The sequence below is a fragment of the Clupea harengus genome, chromosome 10 (assembly GCF_900700415.2).
Source record: "Clupea harengus chromosome 10, Ch_v2.0.2, whole genome shotgun sequence".
Lineage (NCBI taxonomy): Eukaryota > Metazoa > Chordata > Actinopteri > Clupeiformes > Clupeidae > Clupea > Clupea harengus.
Genome location: NC_045161.1, coordinates 28,116,817 through 28,131,541, shown reverse-complemented (window position 1 = coordinate 28,131,541; position 14,725 = coordinate 28,116,817). Strand labels below are relative to the sequence as shown.

The following is a 14,725-nucleotide window of genomic DNA, read 5'->3' as shown; positions in this document are numbered from 1 at the left end:
TCAATCGAAGGCTTTCATCAGCGCATGATGCTACAAAATGCAGGAGGATTCAAGTTCCAAAGCACCCTGCTGGGTTAATTGAGCCTCAATTCTATCAAACCCGACTACATAAAACACATTTTACACAATTTAACCATCAAATGTGGCACATGGAAAACATTGCTTATTTTTGTCACACTCCTCTGCAATGCTTTCATGTTTTCTCCAGTGTCTGTCACATAAATATGCAGTCCAATTTACTGATCCAGATCCAGTTCCATCACAGGTCCATGTATGATGCGGATGCTCTGCTTAACATTTACTACATCAATAAAAGAAAAATGTCCTTGGACACCCTAATCTGGAAAAACTTGCTTGACCTTCACAGCTTAACTGAAGGTATTACATGGTCTGTAGATAGAGCCATGCACAGGGATTAAGATGGTTACACTCATTTTTTTCGGACTGGTGGACTATTTGACACACATATCCAGTCTGCCTCCACTTCAGTCTGCGACACTCCAAGTAAATAAGTGTAATTGGTGTGACCTTAAGGATGGATGTGTGTCTAGCCAGCTGTCAGTCTCCCTTCTCCTGCACCCACTTCACACACACCACTCGGCCTGGGAGTGTGAGTGTGAACTGTTTGTTTAAAGACTGATGGGGAATTGAGATTATACTCCATGGAGATCTGATCCACGGTTGCCCAGAGGCAGCTCGTATACCTGTCCAGGCAGGCCTAATTTCACCGGCGATGATCTCGCTTGCGGGGAGGACTCGGCGCTACTCGCCGCCCCGTGGGTCTCGCCACAGGAGATGTTGTTGGCCGTCAGCAGGAATACCCCTGACGCCAATCCCTTATGATATTGTAAGCGAGTCTGAAAGATGATGTTTACTTCTGCGCCCCAGTCCTTTACCCCCGTGATGTTTACTGCACTCCAGCGCTTCTGCACTCCACTCACACATATTAGATTCTAAATTAAAAACCAGTCACTCATGACACCTGACATACAAGGCGGCCGGCTATCTAAGGAATACCAACATATGTAATGGCCAGCCAAATTGCAGTGTTGGAAATGCAAATTATGGTGATAGTATGCAAAAGAGGAGGATGTGAAACACTGCTTACCGTTTGCAGGATCCGGTGGTCCGAATATGAGATTATATCGCAATACGTAGAAATTATTCCAAACATAGAGCTGGTTATCTCTGGGATTGTATTCCACCGCTGCTATATACTGATACTGATTAGGAAAGTGAATATCCACATACTCCCCTCGGTTGAGTTTCGTGTTGTAAATATAGTCGATGACACTTTTGCTGACTTCGCTGTCGTTGTCCTCGTATGTGGACCTGACTACGTAGAGCACTCCACATATCATGAACGCGTTGGACGCCGAGCGCTTGTCGTACGTCGTCTCCCACGTGGCATCGAATCGCAAGGTATAGGGGTTCAACTGGCTAATGACAATCATGCCATTGTTCTGCTCTGTAGCGTAGATGACCCAAAGCCCGTTCTCATCCACGGCCAAGTCTATGTCTGTCTTACCACCCCACTTGTACGGGGATGTGTCATGGTAGTTTGCATTGTTAATAATGGCCTCTCCACTCTTGATTCTGGTCCGGAGATCAAACTTTACGATGTTGCGTGTTCTCTCTTTGTTGAAAAACACAGCCCCGTCATACACCACAAATCCAGTACCATCTACTCGGTGAGGGAGCTTGTACGTGACAGTTTGCCGAGAGTTTTGGAAGTCGTCGAGCGATGAGTACTCGATAAGCGTATCCGTGCGGTAGGGAGTCCAGGGCATGAAGTAGACTTTGTCACCTGCTTGGAGTGGGTCTTTGCACCAGGAGCCCGCTTGCTGCTCCGCCTCAAAGAGAAAGGAAGGATCTCCGACAGCTTTCAGAGTCCCAGGACAAACAAAAACTAGCAATGGGGAGAGTAGAACAAGAAACAGATTTAGGGAAGCAAAACAAACAAAAAAAGAAAACGAAAAAAAAAAATTATGAATTAGGGCCCAGGTAGCAGCCAAGACTGGGAAAGATTTAGCCCTGATCTTGCATAGATTTGGCCCTGATATGGCATGGATTTGGCCGTGATCTGGCATGGATTTGGCCCTTATATGGCATGGATCTAATGCCTGGGAGCCACATCAGGGCCAGATCAGTCCCAGCCTCGCTCGCTATCTTGAGCTACCCATTTGAAAAATAGCTACAACGTCATCTTGATAAATGAGTTGCCCAAGACCGGAGAGGACACACAACTCATCAAGTGGCTGAGATACTACATCTAGCCAACGATCACAAGCAAGAGCAGGAGTTTGGTTTTGTGCGTAGAAAGAAAGAAAAAAAGAGTTGGTAAGTTATTAAACATAATATATATATATTATATATATGTGTATTTGTGTATGATTACAAAATTGTGCTTGTCAGAAATGAAACAAACCCTGCTTCATGGACATAAACAGTAATGAAACCAACAAAAAAGGACGGCATACAACAGGGAAACATAAAGGAAAATAACTTGTCCTGTAAATAAAAGAAGCAAACTAAAAGACCAACAAGAACAGACAGACAGGGTCTCAAGGGCAGGATTCAGCAGATCTGTAAATATGTATCCTGAGACACTCTGCATTTACAGCACATGATATACTATACCTGAGAGGGACGTTAATTTTACAGTTACATGCTCTGGAGGTGTTTTCTGGAGTAGCCCTAGACTATGTGCGCTATAGTCCTCTGAGCATGTAGATAAGAAATGCGTAGAGAGTAGAGAACAGCAGGTGACAGGGTGGGAAGAGAGCAGAGAGAGGACAGCAGAGGGAGGGAAGTTGAAGGGTCAGGAGAACCTGTTGCCATGGCTGCATATGGGGAGAGTTTACATACTTGGCTAATACTCAGCAACAAAAACAAGGCACCCAGGGGTGAACGAAAAGGAAAACTAAAAAGAACCCAAATGAAACTAAGCAACTACTGCTGCTAGTCAGTTACAAGCCTTGTGTGTGTGTGTGTGTGTGTGTGTGTGTGTGTGTGTGTGTGTGTGTGTGCATGCTGTAGATATACTCTATATGCATTTACTTTAAGGCCATTGGGTTATGAGACTTGAGGTTTTTCTGTTTTTTTTGTTCTGTTCCTACTTCCTGCTTAGCTTGGAACGCCAGAATAGGGATAGGAGGGTTTCAACCATATGGCACAAAACAAGGAGCTAGGATTTGGATTGTGTCAGTGATTTACCTTTTTGTTCCACTTCTATTTTACGCGTTGGTAGAGGGAATGAAAGGGGTGCAAGGAAAAAAGAGATTAACATGAATTAACTATCATCTCTGTGGTTAAATATGCATTAGCAAAAGTACATGAGACATGGACACACAGAAGAATGCCTAGTTAAGTGGGGGAGAGAAAAGGCAAACGAACATCAGGCAAAGGTGAAAACAGACAAGAAAAAAGCATCAGGTTAAGACAGTTAGAGAGAGAGAGAGAGAGAGAGAGAGAGAGAGAGAGGGCTCGGTAAAGCTGCGCTCCATTCTGATGCAAATCTAAAACGGAATGGATTTTTAACAGTCATTAAGGTAACGACAAATGGTTTGTTTTTATATTAAAAACACATCCAAGAAAGACGTGACAATCTGGACCCCAGTGAATATAAGTTACTAGAAATATATGTCTACCAAAGGACAAAGACATCACAACATATTCACTCTAATATATCAAGCTTTTTAAAATGTCTTTTCTGAATTACAGTATGGCTGTGTATCAACATCCTAGATTAAAAAGAAGCACATTTTGCTCATTTATTTATCGGCCAATCAAAGCAGAACATATTGTATTTATTCTGAATGAAATATATTTGTTGATAACACTAAACATGAAAATAAACATAAATGTGACTGTGAATTAAACTCAATTATTTAAACGACTCAATCACAGTAATGACTAGACTGCTATTATTTCACAGTTTAGTATTATAGATCCGCTCATCTCCCCCCCTCATCAACAAAGCAGCCATGCTTTTAATACAACCACAAAGAGTCACGCTATGATAAAGTGTTGGAGAAAAACATGTTCAATAAGTGCCGTGTCTCTGTGTACACTACACTTAACTGTGAATAAGAGATAAACCGATCAAAACCAGTTGGTACTGTAGTATCTACAGACATTAAATATACATAAAACACAAACCTAAACTTGTGCTCACATGCAGAAAGCACAGAACACACATTGTACGTGACTGTGTGTGTGTGTGTGTATTATGCAGATGACGGAATGTGCTAGAAGTGATTGTTCTCCGTTAATCTACACCCACTGAGCGTGCGAGACAATGCCTTTAATATACATCAAACACGAGCCAAGTTAAATTCCTGGGAAATCGTAAAACAGGACAGCAAAGCAGGACTCAAAGAGAATTAAATGAAACCAGCATGGCTGCCCATAACTTTGACTCTTTGTCTCTGGCTCAAAGGTAGGCTGTTTCTGCTTTCTTCAAAATAAAGCTAAAATGATTGAGACCAGGAGAGGGGTTTCACACTGAGGTTTAAAACCATGAAACAAATCTAGTTCATACCATCATGGTTCAAACATTATGAGACTTATTCGGTTTGTCACACTATTTGTGGTAGTGTTGTGAGATTGTTGGAAGACATTTTACATATCCTCCCTGATCTACTGTCCAAGGATGGCATTAAACAAACAGCTGATAGATGGGCTATTATTTGCATCGTAGTTTAAAATCACCGGGGGGGTCTAAAACTGTGTGACCGTGACCTGAAAACTGATGCAAGCACATGTTCATATTAGTACATACATGTGCATATTAGTAAACTTCATTATTTCTTAACTCTTGGCACATAACTTACACTAATGAGAGCATAATGCTTTGCATTAAGGTTTGCATTAATGCATTAATTAGCTGTGAACTGCATTAAGAAACCATAAGTAATGTTAAATACTGGAGTTCATGGTTTCTTTATGTTAAGTAATTAATATCATCCAGAGCATCCAAGAACTCTCCATATCAATCATTGTATTGCAGAGTAATATTAATTGCTGTAGTCAATGCTATATTTTTGTACGTCGCTTTGGATAAAAAAATGATGATACCTATCGTGATGCAGGGGTTTCTACTCAATATTTAGTGATATATTGTGATACTGCAAGCAATACTCACGAGTATCAATATTTTCTTACACCTCCACTATATTAAGGTTAACTACTGCAGTTAATTAATATTAATTAGGGGCACCCTGACACAAATCCTTAGCATGATATGTAATAATCTGTTTTGATTCAGAAGCTGACATACGCTTCAAAGAGATATCTTCTGCATGATAGAGTCCTTTTATGTCTGTGGGTGCCTGCATGTTGGCGCCCTGGTGCATGTGTAGAATATGATGTAGATAGAGTTTAGCAGCAATTGTGGCTTTCAACAAGGTCTGACACAGTGAAAACAATTGACAGAGCAAATTATCCATTGGACCCAGCAGGGAATAAAATGGTTTAGAGTCTCTGAAAAGGAAAAATGAGGCAAAACAGCAGCCCTAGAAAGATATGAGGAGAGAAAGCTTGTTATCTGGAGAAAAAAAAAAAACTGAAGTCATACATGCAGGAAAATAAGCTGGTCCACTGAAGCTGCAGAAGAAAAGAAGAGACTAAAAATGTTAAAGGACATTTAGGCAGAGGAACTGTGATACACCCCCCAGTTTACTCCCCTATCATAGCAAGGACACCCGTGAGGACAGTAACCTAAGGACCATATTCAAAAAGTGCTACTGACTTGAAATGACACACCTTTGTTGGCTTCTCCAGAAAGCCTGCAGAACATGGACAGGGACATTGCCTGCCTTTCATAACTTTGTTTTATTGACATATTTTATATTTGTTTATGTATGTGTGTGTGCCATGGCATAGAATTTTCCCACATAGTCTACACTACTTGTCTAACACCAGTATATGCACACTAATACCAGTCTTGACTGAGACACCTTTTAAAAACTGAAGTGTGTTTATGTGTGTATGTTTACTATTAAATGCTCAAGATGCCGTTTTAGAGTGTCTTGGCATTTGAGTCTCATTTGCTAACCTATAAACCTGTTAAATGTGTGTCATGTGTAATTCATCACAATCTGGCTGGTGAACAACCAGAGAAGACCACCGCTGTTGTGTACTGTGTCTGTCGAAGGCCTTAGTGCCATATAATTCTCCTGACAGATGACGGAGATATCCCCAACTCTGCCCAATTATTCCCAGCTTGTCTGGTTGTTTGCCAGTGGTCAGGTGGTGAATGGTGGAACCAGTCTTGATTCATGATGCTGTTATTTTTATTTTTGGTGGTGTGATGTGGGTGTTTCTCTGAATGGCTCTACTTCTCTCAAAATAGTGAAGGCAATACTTTCCTAAAAGCTTACCTTATGGCCCCTTATCCACTTATATGACAGATAGCAGGAGAATCTCTTCCTTAAAGGAATATTGGTAAGTATAGGCGTCAAATACTCCCACCATTTTACTAATTTGGGAGTTACTCCTTTGTACTTGATTAACTTGAAATGTATGTGTTGATTAACCCTGAGGCTGAATCTTAATATCAGAGCTATAAAATGAAGGCATCCAAAAGGACAAAAATACTCGACAGTAAATCTTTTTATCATTTGGTTTGTAATAAAGTCTTGACATATGGTAGACAGACTATATTGGAAGTTAGAATGTTAGAACATTGACAGCAGTGTGGAGTCCTTTCAGGCTCGTATAGCAGCAAGCCAATTATTTGAAAGCATCCAAAGAGACATATCAAAGTAATGGCAGGAAGAGTAAACAATCTCAGATGGTTAGTACTAAAATCAAGCTTTTTTTGCCTTGGTTCTCCTGAACACAACTACTCTAAGCAATACTCTTTAGTGCAATTGCCTAACACTTTATATTATTAATTATACTACTTTAACATTAACAGATTAAACAGATGGCATGCTAAAGAAGTCTGTTCACAGTCTAGCTACTCCGGTATAGGCCCAGTTACTTTTAGGGGAGTCCTGTCATTGTGGTTTAAATAGCTTTATTTTTTTTCAGCTTTGTTTTATAATGCAAGGGCTTCAGGTAACAGAAAAAGCAAAGTGTTGTAAAAACCACAAAGCCATATTGATCATTAAGTGCCCACTCTTTTAAGTGCATACTTATTTGGACACAAGCTAAAAAACTTTTTGTTTGAGAACAGTATAGATGAATTGTTGCTATGCCTTTAACTACGAACTGTTATTCTGTATGATCTGTGTGTTTTTATTCTGTCTTTTTTTATGACAAATTATTTTATTTTTCTCCAATGTCAATAGGTTTGAAACTAGTTGTAGCTCTTAGCCTTCTGAAAAGACATTTGAAATTATCTTGGTTTATTTTGAAAATGTGCTTTCCTTAATTCTTTTTCAGAACCGGCGTGGAACATTCAGGTAGCAAGGCACAAAACGTATATGTTTTTGGTTAGGATCATTTAAGAGACAAACTAATGCATAATAGGAACACAAGCTGACATTATGTTTTCTCCCAATACAATCTTATAGTCCCCCGTTGTCATTCGGAGACGTACTTCTCCTTAGGGAAAAGGAGTTAGTGTCTGCAAGAGAATAACTTATCAACAGGCTTAAAACCCTCACAGGGATGAATACATATTGAAAGCATTGCTGATGTTGGATATGCTAGGATGTAGGTTAAATAATGGAGCTGCATGCCAACATTTTAGTAGATTTAAAGCAGAAATGCCACAGTGGAGCTGACTATTGGGCTGCTATTTGTTGCCATTACTTTGGGTATAAGTTTACATTTCCTATACATTATTATATACATATTCTATGTTCTATACATTTTCTTACATACATTCTGTATGTATTTGTATTTACAGCTGTTTACTGGCATCCAAAAGCTATGGGTCCATCTGTGCAAAATGTATTACTTGTCACACAGCTGGATGTTTTTAGTGACAATTTAACGAAATTATAAACTGTTGGCTGCGGTGTCTGTCTGCCGTTAGCATGCATGTGTGACTGTGGCACCATTCAGGGTTCATTTGACATTTTATTTTACGAGTTGTTCTAACGATATCATACAGCGATTTATGTCATCCAGCACACATAAAATGGTTCCTTATTTTATTCACTGGTGCATTTTTGTGTCTTTTATTTGTGCACATATACAATGTTCACTCGTGAATGTGAGAGAAAAGCTCACACCGAGGTGTGCTGTGTCATCTGAGGAAGTGGCTCTCGGCTGCTTTTGTGAATATGGCCCTTGATCGACTGACATTTTTTATCTTTATTCCTCATCATTTTTTCCCCTTAAGGCATATGCATGTGTACATACAGTGCATGACTTCATATCACTCTTGTGTATTGAACTGTGATATGGATGTGTGCATGCATTATGTTACATAGTCTTACATTAAACACATGTGTCAAGAGTGGTACATGGCTCAAGAAACAGAACCTGTGAGAACTGTGGCAGGTTGAAACACACTGGAATTTCTCACTCCATACTAGAAACGATCAATTACAGCAGGGGAATAAAAGGGGTGAATGTGAATGTAAAATGAAAGAAAGAAATCAAATAAAAAAGAGATAGACTCAAACATGTTGTTAACGTTGACATATCTAATACCTAATGGGACAAATCACTATGATAATGTCCCTATACACTATATATATATATATTACCCTAACATAAAAAAGACTGAAGTACCATATTTATCGGACTGTAAATTAAACAATGTTTGGAAGGAATGTAATAACTGTCTTTTGTCTCATTAGCCAGGTTTCAGGTTATGTATTTTTTGATGAGACACACTTTACATATCTACAGAGCACTTTTTCTCTGGCTTAAGAAATGGTATCATATACATGAACATAGACAGAGATGTTTTGTGAGAGGCTATATATACACCTTTAGAGTGTCTGGACATCATGGACTACCTCAACATACCATTTACACACAAATCTGCCAGCCAATCAGAAATACTGTAGGTATTTTCTGTGCATGTAATATAAAAAACAGATATTTGTTTCTCTATTGTGTAATAACAATATCAGCTAGATCATCCCACTAAACATAATGTGTATGACACAGCATTGTACAAAAGATTCTGTAATGATCAAGTAACTCGCCTTTGCATTTACTTAAATGTAAATTTTGTGTTAAGATTTTTCTTGTAACTTAGCATGCCAGGCCTCTAAAAGGACCTAAATGCTGGCAATTACAACTGAGCTTTAAGTTTAGACTCATGTACGTATAGTCCGGAAAATGTAGTAGCAAAACCATGTACCATTATCTGACGCCCTGACTGGATGTCTTCTCTTTGCAGCATTTGGATATGTCGTATCAGAAAACTTTGCTGTCCACTTAACCTTGATCACGAGGGTTTTGCTTTAACAGCAGTAACACACTTACATAACAAAACAACATATGCATCCATAGAGATGCAGGAAGAAGCACATACTTACTATAGGGCACACATTCGTACTGGACCTCAAGGTATTTGTAGGTCCCTGGACAAGGGTCTGGGAATACGTCAGACCCAGTGATGACGATGCACTGGGTCCGGTTGTTGCACCTAAAAAGGACACGGAGTACACAAGTCGTTTAGCCTACATTGGGGGCTTTCTGTTTGAGTAGATTTCAGTAGAAATATTATGCATTTTAGGAGGAATGCATAATCATTCTGCCTGAGGTGGTCTGCTTCCAAATCAAAGCCTGTTTCAGTCTGACTTTAGCACTCTAAGGAGACAGGCATGGGTACTTTCTTTTTTCCCCTGGATAATATTGTGTGGATGGCCAGTTCTTCATGGGAATAAACATATAAAAGTTTATAAGTTTGTGTAATTGTACGGCCCCCACCTGCCATCAAACCCACAGTCTTATAACCAAATTGGAAACCAGTAGATAGCAAAAGATTATTTCTTTCTAGGCCATTTTACTGAAGTGAAAAGATAATGTCATCACATGAAGGGAATCTGAGTCCAAATGGCCTTTAAGGAGTGAGTAGCCCCACCACTTGCGATACCATCTCATCTCTCAACACCTCAGACAAAACAGCCTCTCAGAGCCGGCTCTACTATGTCCCTGTCCCTGTCAGAATAAGCAAATGGAAAAATATACTTCACACCTTGTAACCGCCAATCTATAATGAAAGACTACATTATTACGCCATGCTATATATCTTGATTTAAATGCTCTGTATCAAGACAGAATGTCCTGTGGAAATCCGAATGATACAGCAACGGATAATTGACAGCCTGTACATATAACAACTCAAAGGCATTTGGCAGGGTAGTAATCACGCCCATGTGCATTTGCGCTTTTCTTTTGAATAATATATCTCACAAAAGCCGGGGTATTATTAAAATCTTAAAGGACAGGAGAGTCGGGTCGGGAAATGGAGGTCACATGCAGTAGCACACAGAGTAGGGAAATTCACTTTGAGAGAGTTTCTACTTTGAATTTTAATCCAATTTGGGTTGGTTGGCCTCCGTCTGACCCCAACTGACTCAATTTCCGTGCTGATGGGAATCAAGGCATCATCAAAGTCCAAATCAAATCATCCCGGGTGTCCCGTTGATCAAGAGTGCCACTAGAACACCCAATTGGTACGATATACAGCAATCAGAATGCATAATTGCTGAATGGTTTCACACTATGGCATGTGTTTTCTGTGTCTCCGCTACGCAGGGAATCGTTACAAACCAGTAGCTCGGTCGCAGGCCGTAAAAGAAACTGACAACTTGGATTGTACCGTCACTGTCAACATCCAGACAGACTAATTAAGTTTGCTGGACATCCCTTGATCACTCGTTACTCTCATGTGCTCCTTCCAGACAAATCTGGACCTGCAACAGGCAAACGTCTGAGAACAGGGATTCGCTCTTCTCTCTGCTTTGACATCCAGCCTTTCGTTTTCAACATGCGTAGCCATAGCGTATCATAACATGCCATAACATGTCAGAACATGTTATAATATATCATAACATGTCATAATACATCATACCATATTATAACATATCATCATTGGAAATCCATCACTGTTGATGTGTGTGAGATGAAAATCCTACATGGCTTTTTGTCATTACGTGATGTCGTTGCTGTGCTGTGGTTCAATGCCAGGTTTTGTCGTTAATCAATCTATCCTGAGCCATTAACGCATAATCTGACATGTTATAAATATCCACCACCATCGTTTGTAGAACAGGTTCAGGCCCATGGCATGAAGTGCTGAGTCACTTCAGGGAACAGATAATGGTGGGATCGGAAGGGATTATTGTTAAATCAGATATTAGGGGCATCCTTGGATGAGGAAATGAATACCATCAGCCGCGATGTGTAAATAATAACGCATAATGATTTGGTGATAACAAATGGGACTACAGGGGCAGAAGAGGGCAGCTGAGTCGGGTAAGATATTTATCGTTTGCATGAGAAGTGGGGTGAGAAAAAGACAAAAAGTTGGTTTAACATTTATCATTTAGCAGCTGCTTTTCTCTAAAGCGCCTGACAGTACTGGGAGCTCCTAGCTCTACCTCTTCAGCCACAGAGACCTCAGTGCAGCTGATTCAAACTGGTGGAGATACCTTCCATGTTTCACCTATGTCTGAAATCTTCACATCAACGTGTTTATCAATGCTCTAAACGTTTTTTTTTGTGCGTGTGTGTAAGACACTTTGGCCTTGCGAGTGTTTTTATAACTGAATCATTGTTGAGATTAGATTATTAATGTATAACAATAGCTGACCTATGATCTTTTGGAACGTATCAAAATTAATGATCAGAGACCAAATCTTTTTCATACGGAGCCTCAAGTTGCATTAAAAACATGCTTAACCCAACAATTAACCTCCAAACTCACATTTCCATGTATCTGTTCAGCAGACACTTTTAGTGAAAGACACCACAAGTTCAAGGAAGGTTTAGATTTCCCTAGTATGTGTGCTTGTGGGAATCGAACCTGTGACCTCGCTGTTGCTGAGTCTCTCAGCTGCAGAAACACAGGATTGAGTTACCTCTGTGACATGATCTTGAAGGCATCTGGGAGGTAGCAGTTGATGTTCTCCATCTGAAATGGGTCAGCATCACAGATCTTGTCATCTGTTCGGCCATAGTTGGCTGTTTCGATCATGATGACATCACTTCCTGGACAGCGGAGATCGATTGGGTATCCCTCACAGGACAACTCTCTTCTTACTAATCCGAACGGCAGAGCTGCTCGGCTAAACCCTGAAACAGAGGAGGAGAAGAAATCTTTACATTAGCAAAGGGAAATAAGACATCCAGAACAAAACAGACCTTGCGCTGGTTAGACTGTTAGAGTGTGTGTAGGTGTGTGTGTGTGTGTGTTTGTGTGTGTCTGTGTGTCCATGTCTGAGTGTGTGCATGTGTGTGTGTGGCTGTAGGAAGAACTGGGGGTTTGGGATTTTAAATAGTTTTCTTTAAAACAACATATTTAAGGTTTCTGCATATTACCATGTTCAATTTCCTCTAAATTGGGACTATTTTCTTTTGCGCATACTGTTGTTCCAAGTGACCTCTGGAGTAAATAAAAAAGCAATTAAAAATCCAGTTCTAACTGCAAAAAACATTACTGTTTATGTGTAAGATTCTAATACCAAATGATTTTTGGAAGCAAACATTTTACAGGATGCGTTTGTTTTCCATCTGTAAACAAACAAGACAAATAAGCATCTGAAAGTCTGTAATTTAATCCACTTCAATCTCGACTGCTGGAGCAAAGACAAAAGCAGAACACAAGGGAGACAGAAGGGGGGAGGGGGGGGTAAAAATCAATAATGTGTCTTTGTGCCTCACAAACGTGAAGACTGTCAAATAGCTGTGGTTAAAGGCAAAGAGACCAATTTCAGATCATTTTGCTCTCCATCAGCAAACGTTTTTGCACATGCCTCTGTCAAGCACCGCTCAAAACTATCAAGAACTAAAAGCAAATCAAGGACATTTGTGCATACAAGGTAACATCAGTTTGATTGCTAGGAGGCTATTTGCTATTTTAGTCAAAAGACAGCAAGTCAATTGTGATAATGTGGGGCACAGTCTTGAAATCACGTCAATATAAACCACAGTTTGCCTAAAGGATAAACAATATTTTGTATTCATAAAATAACAGTGGAATTGAATATGACTTTTCCGCCCTAATGACCTGGATTGGTTTGGAGTTCAGTTTGCCTCGATAAGAGGGGTCATATGAGCCCTGTGTGGATCAATGAGGCTTAGCCGCCGCGTCCAGTCGACTGGGCCACGCTAGTTTCTGCCCTGGCCTACATTCTCACACGCGTCTGTGTGGCCCTGCTGTGTTTGACTCACTCCTTTAGTTTCACTTCCAGCACCCGGCCAAGTCATGCCATGAAATCATTCATTTATGGCCTACAAATGAGTTCCTCCATGCAATCGCCACAAAGGCTCTTTTGGTACTTGGCTCTCGCACCAAAACCACACTCAAACCGTGCACCTCTCCCCCATAGCGGAAACCAGAGTGTGTTTGTGGGAAAGAGAGCACTAGTCCACTTGGCAGCACTGAGTGAGTAGTAAGAAATGTATCCCCCTTTCCCAGTGAACAGCCTTTAACACATAATATTTTCTTTTCCTGTCTGTCTTTTAGGCACAAAAGTAAAAGGTAAGATGCCATTGCTTCCAAGCTAATAGTTTGGCAGTACGGTTTGTGTATTAAGAGAGTTGAGGCTGGTCCGAAAGCAACTTCCAATAGGCTGTGAATTGATTCGGCCTGCGGCTGAACTACTTTCTCACCGCAATGTAGGTTCAGCTCTGAGGACAGGAGGGGGACTGACAAAAAAAATCAATAAAGGGGGTGTGTCTACTGACAGGCCCAAAGAACGCTCAAAAAGTAAGAGCACACTCGCAACGCGTTGACGCTCGTTAGGACTACAATATGCCCCAATCTCTCTTTACATTCAAATATAGCAGTCTGATTGCCTGTAGAGCTATGGAATTCTCAGACATACTGGATAAAGGCCAAATGTATCCCAATCCTTCAATAAAAGTGCAATGTGCCCTAAAAACACTGCTTTTAGTAGTTAACGCTAACTATTGTTAATGCTAATGCTAACAGAGCTATTCTTCCCTTATTGCCTACTGTATTGTGAGGTGACTTATTGGTTATCAATATCTGCTCATAAATACTTTTCAATGTATCCTCAAGAAAGTACAAAACAACTCTGAAGTAGGTAGTTATGTATAAATATCCATAATCATGAGTGGTTCATTTATCTTCAAGAGAGTATTTTCATGAAAATGGAGGAATTACAAATAAAAAGGCATGTACATAAAATCAAATTCACATTTCGCGCCAGGGGTTTGATGAAAAAAAATGAACCAAGGGTGTGTGTTATTGCCTGCTTGCATTTTAACGGCAGGGTAAAACATTTTTGCAAAGGTCTTCCCACGTGTGGTGTGGTGGCGCTGCTGTGCTTGTGTGAAAGACTTTTACACAGTTTAGCCAGACTTTGTAATCCAAAAACAAATCTGAGTACCCTCCAGAACTTTCATTAGTGTTGTTGTTTTTAGTTTACAGAGAGAGAAAAAATCTGTCATCATCAAAAAAATGTAATCTGCTATGTTTAAACTGACCCAACTGTTAAGTCGCATACTGATTAAATTGGAATGCTCTGTCCCATTTCCATGGCAACCTGTTCACTACTGCCAAGATCAATGAGATCCCCTTTCCAGCTTTGTGGGCACCTCTGCTCCCATCATACAT

The 14,725-nt window shown here is 40.2% G+C and overlaps 1 protein-coding gene across 25 annotated transcripts in view; it reads right to left on the bottom strand.

Annotated features, from left to right (window-relative positions):
* The window catches only part of adgrl2a (adhesion G protein-coupled receptor L2a), an 83,248-nt gene that overhangs the window by 35,058 nt on the left and 33,465 nt on the right, over positions 1 to 14,725 (bottom strand). For 17 of the 25 annotated variants that reach the window (XM_031574700.2, XM_031574699.2, XM_031574701.2 and 14 more), the window contains exons 3-6: positions 12,003 to 12,216; positions 9,453 to 9,562; positions 3,217 to 3,231; positions 1,109 to 1,909 (exon numbers count right to left, since the gene is read on the bottom strand). In XM_031574700.2, coding sequence (XP_031430560.1) covers positions 1,109 to 1,909; positions 3,217 to 3,231; positions 9,453 to 9,562; positions 12,003 to 12,216 — 1,140 coding nt within the window. The remainder of the gene's footprint in view (positions 1 to 1,108; positions 1,910 to 3,216; positions 3,232 to 9,452; positions 9,563 to 12,002; positions 12,217 to 14,725) is intronic. The other 8 variants (XM_031574698.2, XM_042708951.1, XM_031574685.2 and 5 more) reach the window with 1 other exon arrangement.